General features: G+C 51.8%; 8 protein-coding genes across 9 annotated transcripts; 6 read left to right on the forward strand and 2 right to left on the reverse strand.

Moving 5' to 3' along the window:
- The first annotated feature begins 176 nt into the window (after positions 1-176).
- On the forward strand, positions 177-2,407 carry J3458_002337 (uncharacterized protein). Of its 2 annotated transcripts, XM_066117253.1 has the most exons (5): positions 177-475; positions 556-1,019; positions 1,074-1,113; positions 1,175-1,589; positions 1,652-2,407. In XM_066117253.1, exons 1-5 carry the CDS (start codon positions 410-412, stop codon positions 2,056-2,058), a joined length of 1,392 nt encoding a protein of 463 aa, XP_065979145.1. In that variant the 5' UTR covers positions 177-409; the 3' UTR covers positions 2,059-2,407. The 2 variants fall into 2 exon arrangements, with proteins under 2 accessions (XP_065979145.1, XP_065979146.1); XM_066117254.1 differs by having other exon boundaries at positions 1,175-2,407.
- Positions 2,408-3,827: 1,420 nt separating this feature from the next.
- srk1_1 (MAPK-activated protein kinase Srk1) lies at positions 3,828-7,429 on the forward strand. The gene is made up of 5 exons (XM_066117255.1): positions 3,828-4,395; positions 4,677-5,152; positions 5,345-5,395; positions 5,535-5,779; positions 5,845-7,429. The coding sequence occupies exons 1-5, from the start codon at positions 4,356-4,358 to the stop codon at positions 7,322-7,324; spliced, it is 2,292 nt and encodes a 763-aa protein (XP_065979147.1). The 5' UTR covers positions 3,828-4,355; the 3' UTR covers positions 7,325-7,429.
- A 167-nt stretch (positions 7,430-7,596) lies between these two features.
- Positions 7,597-9,549, reverse strand: RPN11_1 (multicatalytic endopeptidase; the record flags this gene model as incomplete). The annotated part of the gene is made up of 3 exons (XM_007813625.2): positions 7,597-8,939; positions 9,004-9,257; positions 9,334-9,549. The coding sequence occupies 3 exons, from the start codon at positions 9,547-9,549 to the stop codon at positions 8,255-8,257; spliced, it is 1,155 nt and encodes a 384-aa protein (XP_007811816.2). The 3' UTR covers positions 7,597-8,254.
- A 326-nt stretch (positions 9,550-9,875) lies between these two features.
- RPD3_1 (histone deacetylase) lies at positions 9,876-11,991 on the forward strand (the record flags this gene model as incomplete). Its single annotated transcript, XM_007813624.2, has 4 exons — positions 9,876-10,082; positions 10,141-10,441; positions 10,495-11,036; positions 11,092-11,991. 4 exons carry the CDS (start codon positions 9,876-9,878, stop codon positions 11,989-11,991), a joined length of 1,950 nt encoding a protein of 649 aa, XP_007811815.2.
- Positions 11,992-12,736: 745 nt separating this feature from the next.
- Positions 12,737-14,037, forward strand: RPC34_1 (34-kDa subunit of RNA polymerase III (C); the record flags this gene model as incomplete). The annotated part of the gene is made up of 2 exons (XM_007813623.1): positions 12,737-13,020; positions 13,134-14,037. 2 exons carry the CDS (start codon positions 12,737-12,739, stop codon positions 14,035-14,037), a joined length of 1,188 nt encoding a protein of 395 aa, XP_007811814.1.
- Positions 13,749-16,568, reverse strand: J3458_002342 (uncharacterized protein). Its single transcript, XM_007813622.2, has 5 exons — positions 15,513-16,568; positions 15,372-15,436; positions 14,992-15,161; positions 14,831-14,937; positions 13,749-14,725 (listed from the first exon to the last, which is right to left on the reverse strand). The coding sequence occupies exons 1-5, from the start codon at positions 16,073-16,075 to the stop codon at positions 14,539-14,541; spliced, it is 1,092 nt and encodes a 363-aa protein (XP_007811813.2). The 5' UTR covers positions 16,076-16,568; the 3' UTR covers positions 13,749-14,538.
- On the forward strand, positions 16,102-16,473 carry J3458_002343 (uncharacterized protein; the record flags this gene model as incomplete). The annotated part of the gene is made up of 1 exon (XM_066117256.1): positions 16,102-16,473. The coding sequence occupies one exon, from the start codon at positions 16,102-16,104 to the stop codon at positions 16,471-16,473; it is 372 nt and encodes a 123-aa protein (XP_065979148.1).
- Positions 16,569-16,929: 361 nt separating the features above from the next.
- Positions 16,930-18,818, forward strand: ENT3_1 (Epsin-3, clathrin recruitment and traffic between the Golgi and endosome; the record flags this gene model as incomplete). The annotated part of the gene is made up of 3 exons (XM_007813621.2): positions 16,930-17,154; positions 17,209-17,240; positions 17,299-18,818. The coding sequence occupies exon 3, from the start codon at positions 17,448-17,450 to the stop codon at positions 18,816-18,818; it is 1,371 nt and encodes a 456-aa protein (XP_007811812.2). The 5' UTR covers positions 16,930-17,154; positions 17,209-17,240; positions 17,299-17,447.
- Positions 18,819-20,145: the final 1,327 nt, after the last annotated feature.

The following is a 20,145-nucleotide window of genomic DNA, read 5'->3' on the forward strand; positions in this document are numbered from 1 at the left end:
ATGGCAAAACATGGTCACACAAAAGCAACTAGACAACATTTCCAATAACCGATGCGGTTAACCCTCGCAAATAAGACATATACCGCCAATTTCCGTTGTCGGCAGTGGGACCTTGCAGAATGATCCATGTCCGCAAATTTCAACATCAACCTGACTTCCGCGACTTTCCCCGCATTCACAACCAACAACATAATATCTGTCGGTGAGCGTATCTCTCCAAAAGTCACGAGGCTGGCTATAGCTAGTCTCCGACTTTCGGAATGCCCAAGGAGCTTATTTTGTCGACTGTCCAACCTTTCGCCCACTCGCATTTGTGTGCTCTTCAACTTGGTGCTACATTTAACTGACGCGTAGTCGAACCGCCAAGATCAAAGACGGGACCAGGATTCTGCCAAAATCGATACACAGAATGGCAGAGGGAGACGAGAAATACGGCATAAGCCGCGATGATGCGGAAACAGGTGTCGCCAAGCCCGTGAGTCAAGCATCATCATCCCCTTATTGCTGCTCGACGCCACGACCACACATCCGTGATGCCAACGAAATAGTTACCAGGTTCACAATGAAGAAACCCCCATTAGCAGCAAATTAGAAAAACGCCTACTATTGAAACAGGATCTGCGCATCCTTCCCCTCTGCGCGTCAATCTACTTCCTGTCGTTTCTCGACCGCTCCAACATAGGTAACGCCAAGATCCTCAATTCTTCAACACGTGATGACCTGCAGACCGCCACGGGCATGACAGATTACCAATTCAACATTGCGCTGATGGTATTCGTCGTGGCATACGCTGTATTCGAGGTCCCTTCCAACATTTTGCTCAAGAGATTGCGGCCGAGCAGATGGCTGGCCGTCTTGATGTTTTGCTGGGGCGCTCTAACCATTTGCCTGAGTGCCGGTAAGAACTTTGGCGGTGTGACGGCGTTGAGGTTCCTGCTGGGAGCGTTTGAAGCAGGCCTTTTCCCGGGGCTGGTGTATTATTTGACGTTTTGGTACAGGCACAATGAGAGGAGTGTGAGGTATGTACATCCCGGTAGGATAGGCTGGGAAAGTTGCTCATCGTGTCCTTGCAGGGTGGCTTTTATCCTCGCTTCAGCTACCTTGGCTGGAGCCGTAAGTCGGCTTCCGCACTTGTTCAAGACACCATGACCGCCCTTGGCTAACATGTGAACAGTTCGGAGGCGCAATTGCTTACGGAATAGGCCACATCAACACGGCCCATAACCTCCGGGGCTGGCAATGGCTGTTCATCATTGAAGGAATCCCCTCTTGCGTATGCGCCGTCCTCGTCTTCTTCATGCTGCCGGACTACCCCGAGACGGCGAGCTGGCTGAGCAAATCCGAGCGAGACCTCGCCGCCCGACGGCTCCTCCACGAGGGCAGCAAAGGGACACAGCCGGCCATGACATGGGCGGATGCCAAAGCTACCCTGACGAACTGGCGGCTCTACGGCCATTATGCGATTTACTTTGCCATTAGTCCCGGGTTTGCGAGCCTGAGTCTGTTTTCGCCGTCGATTGTCTCGGGACTTGGCCACCAGGATCTCCAAGCCCAACTCTTTACTGTTACTCCTTGGGCAGTTGCATATGGTACCTTCGTAGCCCGCATCACACCAGTGCATGTACCATGACTTGAGCTGACAGAAACACAGTCTGCCAACTAGCCGTCGCCTACTCAGCAGACCACTTCAACGCGCGCGGCCTGCATACCGCCGGGGCAGCTGCCGTTGCTGCCGTGGATTCATTTTCTCGGCTGCCCTGCCGCCAACCGCCTATGCGTCACGGTATGGCGGCCTCATTCTTGCGACGTCAGGCGCATTTTCAGCCATCCCTCCACTGTTGGGCTGGCTGTCGTCCAACATGTACAGCACCGCGGCTACAGGCCTGGCTATTGCCATCAATGTCAGCTGCGGAGGAGGACTGGGGCAGATCCCCGGTGTTTGGATATACAAGGGGACTGAGAAAAGCAGGGGATACCCGACCGGCCACTGGACGAATGCCGGGTTCCAGATATTTGTTGCTGCCGCTTCTGTTGGGCTGTGGGCGTTTTACAGGGTGAAAAATAGAAGGTTGAGTGAGGAGGCGAGGAGGAATGGAGCTGAGCCGACCCTCTTCAAGCTGTAATGGGCTGCTCATGCGTCTGTGGTACCGATGGGAATGCAGCTTGTGGCAGGATACTGTGCGTCACTCAAGTTGTGGTACTACTGGTGTTAAAAAGGGGCAAATTTACCAAACTTCTAGGTGACATTTCTTGGAGTAGGGCTTGTTCGCATGCACAATTGTTTATTAACAGTGAGCATCTTTGAAGTCCATGTCGTCACTAGGCTCATATAGGTTAAGAGTTATGGTTAATCGTGGATATGCCTGATATATTTCCCCATTCAGAAGTCAACACCATTATACTGGCAAGTAGTATATTATAGTATGGAGTGCGATAGCCAGGCACCTGACCTGGTCCAATACTTTTTGTCTCACACTGTACTCTAGGCGTAACGTGAAGTAAGGGATGGCATAAATCCCATGTTTCTCTATATTTGTTATTATAACTACAACTACAATGCCTCTTTGTACGTAGCGTTTCTCGGCTGCGTCCGTTAGGCAACTATTGACGCAATAACATGTCTAGTAGCTGTAAAGTAAGGAATATCAAGAATATCTGGGACGAATATCAGGTGGCACACACGAAAGAGCATCTAACATTTGAATAGGTTGAGCAGGTACTTGCTGACCAGCTATGCTTGGTCAAGTTATTCGATAGGGTTAGGGTTGAGCATCATGCAGGAGGCACAGCGACTCGGGGACGCGCAAAGAGAAATCAAGGTAGCGAAAGCTTGTGATTGGTGAGGAGGCGGCGTGGCTCCGAGCCCGTCCATGCGCTAGTGTCTGGTGCGCCTAGCCGCTCCTGGGGCGGCTATGACGTCGTTGCCTCGACGGATCGCAGATTTTGGACGCTTGCGAGCTTGCCTCCAGCGTCATTATCTCGGGGGCTCTGGAGCGCTTGTTGCTGCCAAGACCCTGTTTCGACGCACGAAGCTGGTGAGGACCATGATCAGCATCCTCTCTCTGCCAGCATGTCTCGGGGAGAAAGCCCCGCGAGCCAACTCGAGCACGATGACGAGACGGGCTCTGCAGTAAGCCATGCTGCTTGGCTGATACTTACAGCCGCACGCCAGGCACAGCCCAGGTGACAAGTAGCCGTCTTGGCGAAGTCAACATACTGAATCAGCGTGCCTTCTGCAAACAGGCTCAACCTTGTCGCCCGGTTCGTTGCCCAGGCTGCATGCTCAAGGCCTGTCAATGGTTAGAAGGGATGATGATGATGGCCGGACCACTGCCGCCGTCATCGCCGGGTTGGCCCTCGCCATGTGATGACACCGATGATGCCACCGCGTCTGTGGACTGGTCGATCATCTTGACCCCAACAAGAGTGGCGATATGCTGCAAGCCGTAACAGCAAAGCCCTGAATATCCTGTTCACGCCAACGGATAGGATATCCTCACCACGTAGCGGGAGGCTGTGAAATGGCTGGCCGAGCATCGAGACGATCAAACGCATCGGCACAAGGGCTGTTCAGATGTAGGACACCTGGGTTCTCCGTTGATTCCTAGAAAGAAGTATGCGTGCAGCTTGATAATATGACTCCGTCGTGAAGTTGAGTGGTGATGGACCCTGTCATTCGGCACGTCATACTTTCTCCAGGTATTGATTGATGCTTCAAGGGCTCAAGGGCTGGGGGCCCACCGAACCCACTGCCGCAGCATTGATGGGAAAAGGCCGCTGCACCAACACCCCAGCCTCCACTGGCCTGGCGCCTCAAGCGGCCGGTTGACGTCTTGCTTGTGGTCCGTAAGCAGCCAGGCTCGACTTTGGCCTTCAAATCTGGTTCCTAATCCACCCAAACGTTGTTTCCGAATCCGCCTCACCTCGGTTTTTTTTTTCCACTGCCTCCGCCCAATCTACCTGGTCTCAGACTTTGTTGTTTTGCTTTAATTGCTATTGTCGCATCTTTTGGGCCCTTCCCCTGCCCCTCTCGTCACTCATCACTCGTCCGTCATTGCACAAGAACAGAATTCCTGCGCTTCGAGCCTCTTGCGTGTCGCATATTCGTCATCGTTCGCCCATCAAAACCCCGCACCCGGTCCGTCGCAATTTAGCAAAAAATCCAATCTCGACGGCAACAATACCTTAAACACGACGCCATAGAAAAGGAAAAAAAGAAAAAAAGGTAGCCGAGAGCCAAAACATACACCTTTGGAACAAACTTTCCACGCGTTGGTATACGTATTGCAGCACTGGAAGCCACGCCTTAAGAAGCATCGGTAGTCGCTAATTAGCGGCGCTTCACTACGCCCGCCATGTCGACGATCCAGCAGCTCAAGAACTTTATCCGCCATGGTAAGTTGTATTTGTCGCATTGTATCTTCCTCCCCTATCATGTAAACCCCTCGCCCCGAGTTGCTACTTGTCGCCATTCATCGTCATTCATTCCTACCTGGTCAGCCCCTGGAATTTGCCCGGTCAGCCATGATGGCATACCCCCTCAGATTCCTCTCAGACTGTTTCTGTTGTGCAATGACGTCTACCCTCAGTACGCAAGTCACTTTCTCACATGGTTTCCATTCTGCCTCAAATAATAAGCGTTCTTCATACTAATCGCAATTTTCCTTCGCTCCTAGGCAAACAAGCTCGCAATGTTAATGTAGACGACGAGCCCTTGAGGAAGAATGATGTACCACCTGCTCCCGCTGCAAACCAGGAGAAAATGAACATCTCCGACCCCGTCCTACACCAACAGCTTCCTCACAAAGAGCCACTCGAGGCCTACTCAGAGGCGTCGGGAGATGCCCAGAACCTAGCTGCTCAAGCCCACCCCGCTGCCGCCCACCACGTTGAGCTCGCTCAAGATATCAACGCCAAAGCGTGTGGCACTTCCAAGAAACGCGTCGACGATGCTAGTCTGGCCAAACTTGTTGCCGAGGAAAACGCAAGCAGGGCCAAGTTCCCTAGATATCCCGGTCTAGAACGATGGGAGCTGATCGAAAAGATGGGCGACGGTGCGTTTAGCAACGTATATCGCGCCCGCGACTTGCAAGGCGACGCTGGTGAAGTTGCCATCAAGGTCGTTCGTAAATATGAAATGAATAGCATGCAAGTAAGTGCTATTGCGTCCAAGAGCGTATACACGTCGCTCTTTTCCTCTTTCCCTGTTTGATTTCTGTCCTGCCGTCTTCTGTCCTCTCCTTTTGAACTTTCTTGGCATTCCCTTTCGACTGCTTTCCGTTGCGCAACTCTCTATATTATATATCGACCGATTACCAACATTTGGGGTTCGCGCCCCGGATAGGGAGATAGGCATCTACATCCGGAATTCAAAAAGGCTCCGAAAGCAGCAGAGGTGCGAACACATTTCTCTTTTGTCAGATTGCAGTTGTCAATTCACATGTTGCTTTGAGCAGCATCTATTTACGCCTTTGACGGCATTGGCCAATCTACAGTTCAAGAAAGTCATGGGAATGCTAACCTCTCGTCTTCAGCGTTCGAATATATTGAAAGAGGTCCAGATTATGCGCCAGTTAGATCATCCGAACATTATTAAGCTCATCGATTTTTCCGAATCCAAGCAATATTACTACATTGTTCTTGAGCTCGCTCCTGGTGGCGAGTTGTTCCATCAGATTGTCCGCCTCACGTACTTTAGCGAGGAGTTGTCTCGCCACGTAATTGTTCGTGTTGCCCGAGCGTTGGAGTACTTGCACGAGGAGAAGGGAGTCGTTCATCGGTGAGACTTTGCCGGCGGAAAAGGTAGTCTGAGTGTTTTTCAGATGGAGAGCTAACTCCATCTAGTGATATCAAGCCTGAGAACATCTTGTTCAACCCGATACCTTTCATCCCCTCCAAAGTCCCGAAACCAAAGCAACCGGGTGATGAGGACAAGGTGGATGAGGGCGAGTTTCTTCCTGGAATAGGCGCAGGGGGCATCGGTGAGATCAAGATTGCCGATTTTGGCTTGTCAAAGATCGTTTGGGAGAGTCAGACTATGACGCCTTGTGGCACCGTTGGTTACACAGCCCCCGAAATCGTCAAGGATGAACGATATTCCAAGTCGGTTGATATGTGGGCCCTCGGATGCGTATTGTATACCCTGCTCTGCGGGTTTCCCCCATTCTATGACGAGAGCATCGAGGTCCTCACCGAAAAAGTGGCCAAGGGACAATATACTTTCTTGTCACCGTGGTGGGACGATATTTCCCAATCCGCCAAAGACCTCATCACCCACTTATTGACTGTCGATCCGGATAAGCGATACACCATTCGTGAGTTCCTTGCCCACCCGTGGATTCAGGGTACTGGACCAACTCCTAGCGAGGAGAGGAGGAAGTCGGAGGCTGTTCTCCGAGGCTTTGATGCCAGCAAGCTGGACGAGGTGGGCAAGCGGTATGACTTCCGGTCACCTGGTGCTGTCAACTTGCGCGAGGTGTTTGATGTGAGCTATGCTGTCCATCGTCAAGAAGAAGAGGGCAAGAGACGTGCTCAAGTCGGAGCTCGAGCCGGCGGCATGGGCAAGCCTTTGAGTGGCTTGGATGAAGAAGATGAGGAGGCCGACGAGATGCAAGTTGACCAGCAAGCTCAGAACAAGGCCCCCAACAACGCGACCCGTGCCCTTGAACAAAGCATGCGGAATACCAATATTCGAGATCAAGAAGCCCATGTTCGGGGACGGGAACGTGAACGCGCGCCTGCGCCTGCGCCTGAGAGGGGGTATGGCCAGCATTCGGCAGCCGTGACCGCTGCAGCTAGACAACAGGTTCGAGACCGAAATCGACAAAAGGGCGCGTTCGAGCTGAATCTTGACAATGCAACACTACTTGGCAAACGAGGCAAAAAGGATTTCCGCCATGGGCGCATAAGGATATGCGCTGTCTTGGGGTTGACGATACCCATATTCCTGGGCCACGCAAGACTTAGACATTTCTTAATATACATTGAGGCGAAGTGGTTCCATCAGACACAGTTTTTCATCTGGAAAGGCATATTCGAGATAGCGACATGGGAGAGAGCAATAAACGAAGGGCGTTGTAGTCAACTTGTGTTGTTGCCCTTCATTGGTTCGTTTTCATATACTACATTTTTCATATTTACGTTCCCCAGCGCTGGGATGAAGAGAAGATCAGCCTTTGATTTGGAGGCGTCGGGACTTTTGGAATCGGCTTTTTTTTGTTCTTGTTGTTCTTGTTGTTGTTTTTATTTTTTGTTTTTTTTCCTTTGCCTGTTTCGAGCGCTGTCGACCTCAAGCAGCTGGGGGAGCTGGTGCCAGAGTGCTTGATGCATTTGTCCAGTGCTTTGGGCGGGATACATTTACACGGAGTTTTGGCAACATGTACATTTGTTGAGTGCTCTAATGAACAACATGCAAGAATTTTGCCTACTTGACCATTTTGATCCCTAATTTCGTGCTTGTGCGGTACGAATTGTGCATTGTCGGCTACGTGTTTGTTTCGGCAGTGATCTCGTGTCCGTAGACTCGACGTCGGGTCCTTTTCGACTCCCTCCGTCCTCTTGTCAAATATGGATCTCTGCCATTGCAGTACGACGCGTTTTTTTTTTTCCAAAGCAGTGTACCTTGCTTCTATGTAATTCACACGGCTAGAGTTGCTTTAGGCCCGCTGCCGTCTCGGTACAGGGCGTGCCCAAGGCTCCCACTCTCACCACTTTCCCTCGCCTCTCCAAGCTGTTGCAGGGCCTCAAAATATCGCCAGCACCATCTTCGTAGGGCCCCAATCCAAAAGTAACACCTCTCGGTCAAGGCCGTCTCACCGAGCGATACCCTGCAAACTGCCTTTCTACGAAGATGCTCCAACTCTTCCCCCCTGCCAAGCCCCGTCTGTCAACAATCCCTCTCAATGCCCAGGTCAAGCCGGACAACAAACTACCTTAGCGAGCTCGAATCTTGCAGTGTCCTCTGGCATCCGATCTCTCTGACAAGCTCATCTCCTGGATCACGCTAATTCTCGTCTGATGGGAGGATTCCTACGCTGGAGAGATGGGAAAGCACGGTGGACCAGGCCTCGTGAATGCCGCACAGCAAAACATCACAATTACCATGGCAAGTACACATCTGGAGGTGACCCGTGCAATTCAGCTGTACAGTGGGTCTCTAAATCGTCTTATCCCGATTGACTCCAACGCCTGGTAATCTTACAATGTACGGTCCCCGGAGGGAAGCATGTATGTAACCCCCAACAACGAAATCACTTTATAATTCCTCCTCAGTGACCATTCGATCCCCATTAGCCTGCCCCACCTGTCCTTCCTTCTTAGGCATAGTAGCCTCCTTGTCAATCATTTGTCTAGAAACCGCAACAATATTGTCTTCGATTAATTCCTGTCCGACGTCCTCCAAGTGCTTCTTGGGGTCCAGTTTGCCGACATAACGCGTCTTAAGCTGTTCCTTTGTCAACTCTGTCTCCTCCTTGACCCTCTTCTCGTAGCCATCGGCTAAGCTGACCAGGCGCTGCAGTCGCTCCTTGTTCTTGTCGCCTTCTGAATGAAAGTCGTTCATCTCCAGCGCCTCGGTCCACACGTGTTTGTGGAGGTTCATGAGCATGTTCTCTTCGAGGGCCGTCTTTCGGTAGTTGATACCAATCGAGTAGTAGTGGCGGTTGAGGCCGTGAATAAGAGCCTGGATTGAGGGCTTGTTCAGGTGGCCCAGATTACTGGTGCTCTGGCGTGGCTCCTGGCCCATCATCAACAGCTGCGGGTTGATCAGGCGGAACGCGTCAATGACAACCTTGCCCTTGACGGACTGAATGGGGTCGACGACGACGGCCACGGCTCGAGGGTTCAGCTGCTCAAAGGATTGCTGAGTGTTGATGTCAACCGATGACAGCCAACAGCCAAACCCAGGATGTGAGTGGTACCAGCCAACAACTGACTCGGGTCTGTTTACTCCATTTGTAAGCCTCCCTTTCAAGATTGCCCGTGTGATGGCCGGCAGTCTCTTACCTTCCTGTTTGCCTTAACATGTCCATCATCTTGGTCTGAAATACGGGATCGACAGCCTCGACACTGACACCTGTACCGCTTTGAGGCATGGCAAAGACGTCCATCACCTTGACTGTGAAGTCGTCCACAAACTCCCCCAGCATGAGCCCCATCACTTCCATAGGCACACCGGCGCGGCCGTGTCGCAGCATCTTCAACAGCGCCAGTGATGAAATGTAAACCGTCTCAGAGTTGTCAATGAGGTTCGTGTTGTCCTGCAATGACACAAAGGGCACAAGTTAGTCTGCAGCGAAAACAGCCAAAGCAACAGGGCTCGGGAGCTGCACTTACCGTGCCGTGGGCGGCTCCTCCAAGGCCACCCATGCCACCACCAAGCAAATTTCTGAATCGCTCCATCCTTAAGGACGTAGAATGTAGTTCTGAGGCGAGGAAAGTAGAGGTAGAGACCACTACGTGGAAATCAGTTCCTGATATCCACGACGTAACGTGGTTTGTGTTGAGGTTTGGCTGCTGTGGAGCTAGCTTGCCTTGCGTTGACGCCAGCATCGGCAGCCTGTCTGAAGTGACGAGCTGAGTAATGAAGTCACGTGGCACGCTTTGTCAATGACTTTGTGTACACGACCAACGCCGCGTGAACTTTAATCCGTCAGCCATCTACACCAGTCGGCGGGAGGGCAAGTCGCGACCTTCCTTGCGACGGCATTCTTTTAAGCCTGCAACTTCTCCCGTCTTGCGACTTTATAGCATAATGCAGCTGGCTCCCTAGACACCCATTCTCCTCTCTAAACTGTTAGAAGCATTTCATTTATACTCATTGTGCAGACTCTCATTCTCAACTGCCCGGGCTTCAAAAACCCCAGACTCCCGCTGCGATGGGCGACTCTAACTTGGCCCAGGCCCAGGCCCAGCTGGGCTCTGTCGCCCTCAATGGCTCCTCGCCAAAGAAGGTAGCCTACTTCTATGATTCAGATATCGGTAACTACGCATATGTCACTGGTCATCCTATGAAGCCCCATCGAATTCGTCTTGCGCACAGCTTGATCATGCAGTACAACCTGTACCAGAAGATGGAAATTTACGTGAGTTCTGGCGCCGTCATGACCACCTCGGGAAGACTAAAGGCTGACCTGGTTTCAGCGAGCCAAACCCGCGACTAGAGGCGAAATGACACAATTCCATACCGATGACTACATTGATTTTTTGCAAAAGGTCACTCCAGACAATATGGACAGTTACATGCGTGAGCAGGGCAAATATAACGTCGGCGACGATTGCCCGGTCTTCGATGGATTGTTCGAGTTCTGTGGAATCAGTGCTGGCGGGAGCATGGAGGGCGCTGCCCGCTTGAACAGACAGAAATGCGACATTGCTGTCAACTGGGCTGGTGGCCTTCACCATGCCAAGAAGTGTGAAGCAAGTGGTTTCTGCTATGTCAACGGTGAGTTCTGCCACCACCATACGCCAAAATTCGGTACTTCTAACAAGGTTTAGACATTGTTCTTGGCATTCTCGAGCTTCTCCGATTCATGAAGCGCGTCCTCTACATCGATATTGACGTTCATCACGGTGACGGCGTCGAGGAAGCGTTCTATACGACCGACCGTGTCATGACAGTATCTTTCCACAAGTACGGCGAATATTTTCCTGGCACCGGTGAATTGCGAGACATCGGCATTGGACAGGGGAAGCACTATGCTGTCAACTTTCCGTTGCGCGATGGTATCACCGACCAGACCTACAAATCGATTTTTGAGCCAGTCATCGAGAGCGTCATGAAGTACTACCAGCCGGAAGCAGTTGTTCTCCAGTGCGGCGGTGACAGTTTATCTGGCGATCGCCTGGGCTGTTTCAACTTGAGCATGGACGGTCACGCTAACTGCGTGAACTACGTCAAGAGCTTCGGGCTACCCACCTTGGTCCTGGGTGGTGGTGGTTACACGATGAGAAACGTTGCTCGTACGTGGGCATATGAGACTGGTGTTCTGGTTGGCCAAGAAATGGACCGTACTTTACCATACAATGAATACTACGAAGTAAGTTGCAGCTTATGTTCTTACCACCCCCGAATTCAGGCTAATTGGCTATAAGTACTATGCTCCGGACTTCGAGTTGAACGTGCGAGCCTCAAATATGGAAAACTCAAACAGCAGGGAGTATCTAGATAAGATCACTGCCGCAGTCATCGATAACCTTCGTCAGACTGGGCCTGCACCCTCAGTTCAGATGCAAGACGTGCCGCGGAAGCCATTTGGTGGTATGACTGATGAAGAAGAAGCCGAGCTAGATGATTTAGACGAAGACGAAAACAAGGACGTTCGAATGACTGAGCATCGCTGGGACAAGCATGTTGAGAATGGGGCAGAATTCGAGGCCAGCGACGACGACGAAATGGCTGCTGCAAGTGGTGCAACTCGAAGCAATGGAAACAAGCGGACTTTCAATGACTTCAAGGACGCCGATGCAGCTGAGGATTCTCGCAGCAAGTCACCCAGGGAGAAACAAGACGACAACAGCAAGGATGCTGTCGAAGCCGAAACTCACGATGTGAACGATGACACGATTGAGGACGTCGGGGCTATGGAAGAGCAGGAGAATCAGGCTGCAGAACAAGAAGAGACAGAAGACCAAGACTCGAAGAAAAATAAGGTCGATGCTGACGGTGATGTCGGTATGGCATACTCGAGTGTCGCCGACGAAGCCACCATCAAAAAGGAGGAGGGTGAACCCGAATCTGTGCCCGAGGACGAGAAGGAGTCGGAGATACCTACTGAAGAGAAGGCTTCCGTTGCGGAACCAGACAAACCCGCCGAGGCTGAAGAGACCACAGAAGCCAAGGCAAGCGACAAGCCCGCTGTTGAAACTGCGTCCGAAGAGCCGGTCCAGAAAGATGACGAGGCCCAAGCAGCAGCTGAAGCTGAAACAGAACCTATGGAAGTCGACGACAAAGAGAAGTTCGAGGACAAAGCTGAGGATGATTCATCCAAGTAGTAAAGTCCTACGCTTTTGAGGAACTGGTCAGCTTGATTGGTCAGCGTGAGGTGTATTTGTTTTTACAAGGCTTCCAGCGTGTGTCCTAGCTTGGTCGGCTTCTAAAGCCATGTTGGACATGATGTTATTGTACAATTTCGGGACGAGCTGGCCCGACGGGGCGTTTTCGGCGTACAGGCATAGCGGTACTACAAAGTTAGTTGGGAGGTTCGCTAGGAGCAGAGCCGTTTGGTTAGTTGGCTGTATCTTTCGGTATCGATATACATTTTAGCCACAGAATTGATTATTTTTTCTATCTGAGCGAGTGAAGAGTGAGAGTTGTTGATATGCATAGCAAGGAGCCAAGGACTCGCGGGTGACTTGTAAATTGAGGTGTACTTATTGGACCCTGGCCCAGGCTCCAATGCGCACCCCACTACGTCCCTTGCAACCAAGTTTTTCTTTTTTTTTTTTCCCAGCATGCCAAACCATGCTTCAACAGCTTTTTTTATGCGGGGACCAAAGTTTGGCTCATCAGTTTATCGGCGCCGCATTGCACCCCGCGCCACACCACTTTTTGATCTGTCCCGACACCAACCTCACAATTGAATGAAAGTCTGTAGCTTGACCGCTGGCTCAAGACGATTCTCTCCATCAATGTAGCGACTATTTCCGATTCAAAACCTTTTCAGCGCCCTCGACCCATCCGAGTTTCCAACCACGTCTCTCCCAAGGACTCTAAGCTGAGCCACCGAACGCACGCAAAATGCCTGCCCCAGCGGCACCCGCCGCCGCAGGCGGGAGCGAGTCGGATGCCGCGAAGCTCGCCGTCTGGAAAGAAGCCCTCTACGAACGGTGCAAAGAAGCTGGCCCGGGCAACGACTTGTTCTCGCAAGATGACTTGCTGCGGCTGGACGTCATCCCCAACAAGGACCTGCTGCTGCTGGCGCGGGTGGTGCAGTCGCTCAGCGACGACAAGCTGTTCATCACCATGAGGGAGGCGAGCGGGCAGGTTCTCTGGAAATGGCGAGATGCGCAAGAAGCTCACAAGTGAGTTTGTGATCCCCCCCCCCAAACCGGATTTTCACCCCTCCCAGGTTCCTGGCAGGAAAACGATTTTTTCGTCATGCAAGTGGCCTGTGCTGACCTTGTGGCCCTGCAAGATACAAGCAATGCTCAACCGACGAGCAAGTCATGGTGTATTCGCTCATCGACGACTCCGGCGGCGACGGAATATGGTCGCAGACGTTGCAGAAACGGCTCAACATGCACGACAGCGTGCTCAAAAACGCCATCAAGCAGCTGCAGGCCAAGGGTCTCATCGCGCCCTTCAAAAACGTCGAACACCCCAATAAAAAGATGTACATAAAGGCGTCGATCCGGCCCAGCGACCGCGCCACCGGAGGCCCGTGGTACACGGACCAGAATCTCGACGAGGCCTTCATCGAGGAACTGCAGCGCGTGGTGTTCGACTTCGTCAAGCGACAGAGCGGATACCGTAGCACCCATAGCAGCGGCGGCGCCAGCGCCAGAAGCCAAGTGCCTACAAAGGGTGTCATCAAGGGCACCGCTGCAGACAAGGGCAAGAAGCGCGACGCAAGCGAGATGAGTAAACCCCCCGCCAAGGCAGTCAAGGCCTCTGCAGGTGCGACTCCAAGGCGAGAAGCAGCCCTGTTGCCTCTTCCTGCGGGCTATACGGCGTATCCAACGGTTCGAGATATCGCCCGCCTCTTGTCTAGTAGCGGTATTACGAATAATACGATCTTGTCGGAGGAAGATGTTAAGAAGCTTGTGGATGTGTTAGTGTGGGATAACCTCATTGAACCCATTAAGATTGCTGGTCGAATGGGGTACCGTGTCTGCAGAGTCGCAAAGCAATCGCCTCAAAATTGGGCAGGGAGAGAAGATCCTACAGGGCGAGGTGGCGACCCAGAGCCTTATCTCAGCCCTTATACGGAAGCGCCCTGCGGGAAATGTCCTGTTTTCGAGCTCTGCGAGGAAGGGGGGCCTGTGGGACCTAGCAATTGCGAATATTTCAAGAGATGGCTAGGGTCGGATGTGATCTAGCAAATGACAGCATGCGATGGCATATGAGTGGCTAGGTGGTGCCGGATTGCTTGTATGAGTACAGAACGGTGGTTACTGTCATTTTTAGGCTTTTTCTCCTGCTGGTGGGTCAAGGATGCATGGCTTGGGAGTTTTGGCTGGCTGTTTTATGTTGTTTATGGAATCAACCAGATTTATCTGGCTAAGCATGGCATGGCGCATGGAAAATGTTAGACAAAAAAAGATTTAACCAGTAGGCATATTCTTGTGTTACACAACGTCTCTGAAATAAAGCCACCATCACACATGCTAATGCTACAGATTATCAACCTTAATGTTCACTTTTGTGGAACAAGAAGTCGGGAAGTTCAGCTTTTCAAGTGTATTTGTAAGGCAGCTGGTGGGCAGAACGAACCGCCACTCAATCGTAAACCGCCGCTATCGATGTATCCAATATCCGTTTTCCATCCCAAGAACAAAAAAAGGATGACGATGGTAATAATGCAAGGCTAATATCACAATTTACAGCTCACCAGACTTGACGATGGTGGGGCGTTTGCTGTACTTCACAGCACCGCTCTGGGAACCAGTGGCCTCGAGGGCCTTGACAATGTTCATGGACTCCTCGTCAGCGACTTCGCCGAAGACGACGTGCCGTCCGTTGAGCCATGAGGTAACGACGGTGGTGACGAAGAACTGGGAGCCATTTCTGTATACATTTGGGTCAATTACGTGATTCTTAAATGGTAGTGCGAGGAAGTTGCCCCGGCATGGATTGTAGAGCTGGCACTGTAGCCGTGACGCAGGGACTTACGTGTTGGGGCCGGCGTTGGCCATGGACAACAGTCCAGGGCGGTCGTGATTCAGCTTGAAGTTCTCGTCGGCGAATTTGTCACCATAGATGGACTTGCCACCAGTGCCCTATCAACTTGTCAGTGCTTGTGAAAACAAGCAAATTATAGAAATCCTTCGTACATTGCCACGAGTAAAGTCACCACCCTGAAGCATAAAGTCGGGGATGATGCGGTGGAAAGACGATCCAGAGTAACCAAAACCCTTCTCACCAGTGCAAAGAGCGCGGAAGTTCTCGGCGGTTTTGGGAACGACGTCGTCAAATAGGTTGAAGCTGATGCGACCAGACTGCTCTGTTTCGCCAGAAGTGTCAGTATTCGATTCTTGCAATGGTGGGGTGAATTGGCGGAGAGGAAACAACCCGCAGAAGATTGCCGAAGGAAGTTACAGGCGTCACCAACACTACCAGGATGGCATGGACTCAAAATTGTCCGTTTGTTTAAAAGCTCATCCACCGCGACTGGCGTATCTAGGACACATAGAGACCAAAACAAAGTACATACCTTTGATAGTATTGGTAGGCTTGCCGCCCTGCATGACAGGACCCTCCCAGGTAATGTCGAAGAAGCTACCCCCCCAAGTCAGATATAGTTCGGAAGACCAATTGGCGATTTGGGCATAAGAATGAGAGTAAAGAAACTTACACCTTCTTGCCCATGGCTGCGGAGGTTACAGAAAAAAGACGGGCGGTTTGAAATCTGTTTGACGCAGATGCAAGTTGAGGGAGAGAAAAAGATCTGGCGCCGGGAGCGCAGAAGGTGTGGCGGGGTAGGAGGGGTCGAAGAAGTGTTGATCGCATTGTGAGGCAGCTGGAGGGGTAGAGTGTTAGTGGCGGGAGCCGGGACCAATAGAAAAGGCACCAGGAGCTGGCAAAGAAAGAGCCAGTGTGGGCAACTGGAGAGAAGGCAGCGCGGCTGGTTGGAGCAGACGGCCCCAGCATGTATGTAGCCTTCACGGGCATGGGATCACGGCCAACGTCGAACAGCATTGGGCAAGTCGGTCCAATGTTGGTGTGAAGCTCGCCATGAACAAGGAAGCCGCCAAGGCCACCAAGTGTCAAAGGTTGGTCCATTCGACAGTCCCAACTACCACGGCCGCGATTGACAGCATGAGTGGCACGCACGCCCGTCCGGTCAGCAACTTCACCAGTCCTGCCCAAACAATGGACAGACCCGCGATATCCCGCCATTCTTCCGATCATCGCCATGGCTACGGACGGTGAGAACCAGAACCATGTTGTTCGGCGGTAGTGGATCTACCCTGAGAGCCAATGGTCAGGCAAATAACAACCCACTCGCGGACAGTTCGTCGACGAAGCTTGTTGCGCAGCAAAGTGCCATGGCGGTGATGTGTAACTTGCAGCTCTGGCATGACCGATGCGTCTCTGCGGCGAATGGTCTGGACCTGCTTTTGATGGCTGAATGTCTCGTTGACCAGCTGTGTGCATGCATATGCGTGCCCAAGGGCCGGCGGCAACCAAATGAGCTCTTCATTGATGCTGACGAGTTGACTGACTTCACGCTGCTGCTGCCGACAGGGATATCTGCATTGAACATTGGCGAGAAAGAAAACGCCTGCACGTACCTAGAAGGCAAGGGCCTTTGAGTTGATAGTACAGTAAAAATACAAACAAAGGTTGAAAGAAATTTGTTGATGATTGATTGCTAATGGCAAACTCGGTTGACCAAGTCGGAGGCTCGCCAGAAAGGGGAAAAGTTTTGGCTGGGCTGCTGCGGGCTGGGATGCGCGCCTGAAGTCTCAGGTACCTTGTTCCCCTGGAGCGCAAATTGGATTGCTAGACGCATGTCAATATCTTTCGTACAAGGCACTCAACAGACGGCCAAGCAGCGCTATAATGGTTTCATCATAAGCAGATACCACTGCCTGAAGAAATACCAGTTTTTTCCATCCTATTTACTCCTCTTGACTTTGCAAGCACTCCTGCGCTCTAAAGCGAAGTAGAGTCTCACCTTGTACACCTTGATGTTAGTCACGTGACCGTCACTTCCCCTGGTCGCCGTGGGTTGGGGGTGGATTCCTTGACCTGAAGCCCGAGAGACCAGTTGTCCAGGTTTGGGTTTCCAGTCCATCGACGACAGTACTCTCAACCTTGCGAATAACGTCTACCTTGCACGTCGCGGCCTCTCAATAATCGATATTCAGCTCGCTCTTAAGAGCCTGGTCTTGTCTTTGGATTTTTCGCAATGGATTTAAGCGATCTCAAGAGCACGGTCTCCAACCTCACCTTGTACGATCTCAAGGCAGGTTTCCGCAAAGCCCAAAATGGTAAATGAGTTATATCCCAATCACAGTGATCGGCATTCTGACGTTGTTCGTTAGCGGTTATGAACTATACGGAAATGGAGGCGAAGGTACTGCTCTACCAACAACCCAACTATGCGAAACCCAGGTCTGACATCGTTGCGATAGGTGCGAGAAGCTACCAACAATGAGCCATGGGGCGCTTCGTCTACATTGATGCAAGAAATCGCCAATGGCACATTCAACTAGTACGAAACTCGGCGAAAACATTTCTTTCAAATGGCTAACCAGAGATCAGCCAAACACTCAACGAGATCATGCCCATGATCTATCGCCGATTCACCGAAAAGGCCGCCGAGGAGTGGCGACAAATCTACAAGGCACTACAATTGCTCGAGTTTCTCATAAAGCACGGCTCTGAACGGGTTATTGATGATGCTCGGGGACATATTACTCTCCTGAAGATGCTGCGACAATTTCACTACATTGATCAGAACGGCAAAGACCAAGGTCTCAATGTGCGGAATCGAGCCAAAGAATTAGCCGAGCTTCTGGGCGACGTTGAGCGTATCCGAGCGGAGCGCAAGAAAGCACGAGCAACCAAGAACAAATACACCGGTGTTGAAGGCGGCATGACCTTCGGAGGCGGCTTTTCTGGTGGAAGTGGCAGTAGATATGGCGGATTCGGCAGTGAATCGGCAAACTACGGCGGCTACTCCGGTGGTGTCTACGGAGATGGCGGCGGCTTCGGTGGCCAGCATGATGGTTACCGCGAGTCGGGCGGTGGTGGTAGCAGTGGTGCCGGCCGGTCCGATAGGTTTGAGGAATATGACGAGTTCAACGAAGATGAGCGACCATCGAGAGCTACGCGCAAGACCGACCACACATCCACCAAGAAACCGGCTGCCGAACCAGCAAAGAAGAAGGAACCTGAGGTTGACTTGTTTTCATTTGATGACCCAGTTCAGAGTTCAAGCTCCGCTACCCCTGCTGCGACCCAAAGCTCGGGGCTGGCCGACTTGGCTGGGCCGTCTAGTGGGATCGGTGCGGACGATGATGACGATTTTGACGATTTCCAGTCTGCAACACCGGCAACCCAGCCGATTGTTCAACTTTTAGCAACTCCTCTCACTTCAACAGCCACCTCAACGGCCCAGTTCGCCGCCCCCCAACCAGTGTCCGCTCCCAAGACTGCCAATCTTAGCCAGATGGTCAACACTTCGTCTATCTCGCCCGCGCCCAACTCCAGCACTACACCTGGCGCCAACTACTCTGCCTTTGCTGTCCCAATGAACCAAAACCAGCCTCCCAAGCCAACTGGCTTCCAACCTGCCGGTCCGAACTACTTCAGTGGTGTTCCATCTCAAGCATCTAACCCAGCTCCGCCCAACATGTCGGCTATGAGCAACATGGCTTCAACCGGACCAACAACAATGGCGAACATGAAGCCTGTCACCAGTCCTGGGGCTAAGCCAGCCGCAGCCAGCGGCGGTGATGCATTCGGCGCTCTCTGGGGCAAGGCTAGCTCCGGCATCAAGAAGACCGAGAAGTCAACCACCGGGCCTGCAATGGGTCAGCTTGCCAAGGAGAAAAGCAGTGCTGGTATCTGGGGAGCGCCAGCCGTGTCCTCTCAGCCCGGTTCCACAGCTGGAAACAGCGGGTCAGCATCTGGTGATCTGCTTGGCTAGGTTAACATGTACGGATCGTTTTGCTTTTACCTCGAGTTTATTCACGCAAATCTAGCAACGGCTCCTGATGCGGGACTGAAATTGCACGTACTGACCATTGGGATGGATTGGCAATGGCTAATCTATAACGCACGCATTGAGCAGGCATGTTTGAAGTTGAGACTTTTAGATAGGCGTACGGCGCAAGAAAATGAGATTGAACCAGCCATCAGCCATACCGCATGGCACCGTATAGGCGGGTATGAAACCCCGACCGTCAAGCCTCAGTTATCATAATACACAATCGGCCTTAGAATCAGCTGAAAACAAGCTTCTGCAGGGTATTGCATCCATATTTAGCTCGTGGTCGCCAAAGACAATGTCCGTCAGGCCTTGCAGGACCAAAGCTGCCCGCCGTGGTCCCTCTCATTTGGCCATGCTGCGGCCGGGCAACGCATAGCCGGGTTTGTGGGTTTATGGCAATCGATCAGACGAACCAAGCCCAATCACTCAACTTCTTGGGCCTTCCTCTGTTGCTACCAAGACCAGCGGAGACCCGGGCAGACGCGCTTAAATGGTGCGATTGCAGCAAGGTTGTGTAAGCGCCGGCTTTTGCGTCGTGGTGCAGACAACAAAGTGATTGGTCAATCGGGCGGCTGCCCACACTGGTCAATGTCTCAAACATGCTTGTCATGGCTGGTCCCCTCCAGGTGTGAGTCGTTGATGCGTCGTTCACCAAGGATGTGTAAACCGGGTTTGTGTAGTCGCCGGAGGCTCAAAAACTGAAACGGCAAAGGGCCATGTCGGCATGTGTGGACGACAGCGTCGCTGCATTTAGAAACCAGCACTACATTGCCGGGCGGCACACATGGCCGCAGGAAGATGCATGACCTTCATCTGGTATAAAAGAGTCCAACATTCTACTCTTCACGTAGCCTTGTTCTTCTTCTCTCCCCAGTCAAAAACAACTACTGTGTTAGAAGGAATTTTTTCTTTCCTTTGTCTCTTTTCTTTTTTCCTTTTTTCCTTTTTTTCTTTTTTTCTCCCTCTCACACCTTCTTTTCTCCGGGTTCGGACTAAGGGTCTCTCTGCGTATTTAGATCTGCCATCTCTGCTGTTTCAACATTTTACGTATTTTCTTGGTCCAAATTTACACATTCTCTCACTGTGCTTGAAAGCAGAAGTCTCGAAAGATCCGGATCATTCCATTCTCTTCACAACAAGAAAGAAAGGCCAGCTTCAGCCCGTCTCTCGCTTGCTACTTGGTTTCATTTTTGCGTCTTTGCTCCAACTTACACGGTAGGGCAAAGGCTTCTTTTGCACCAAACTCAAGATTTCGTCTACCAGG

This window comes from Metarhizium acridum, assembly GCF_019434415.1.
Source record: "Metarhizium acridum strain ARSEF 324 chromosome Unknown scaffold_1, whole genome shotgun sequence".
NCBI classification, from domain to species: domain Eukaryota; kingdom Fungi; phylum Ascomycota; class Sordariomycetes; order Hypocreales; family Clavicipitaceae; genus Metarhizium; species Metarhizium acridum.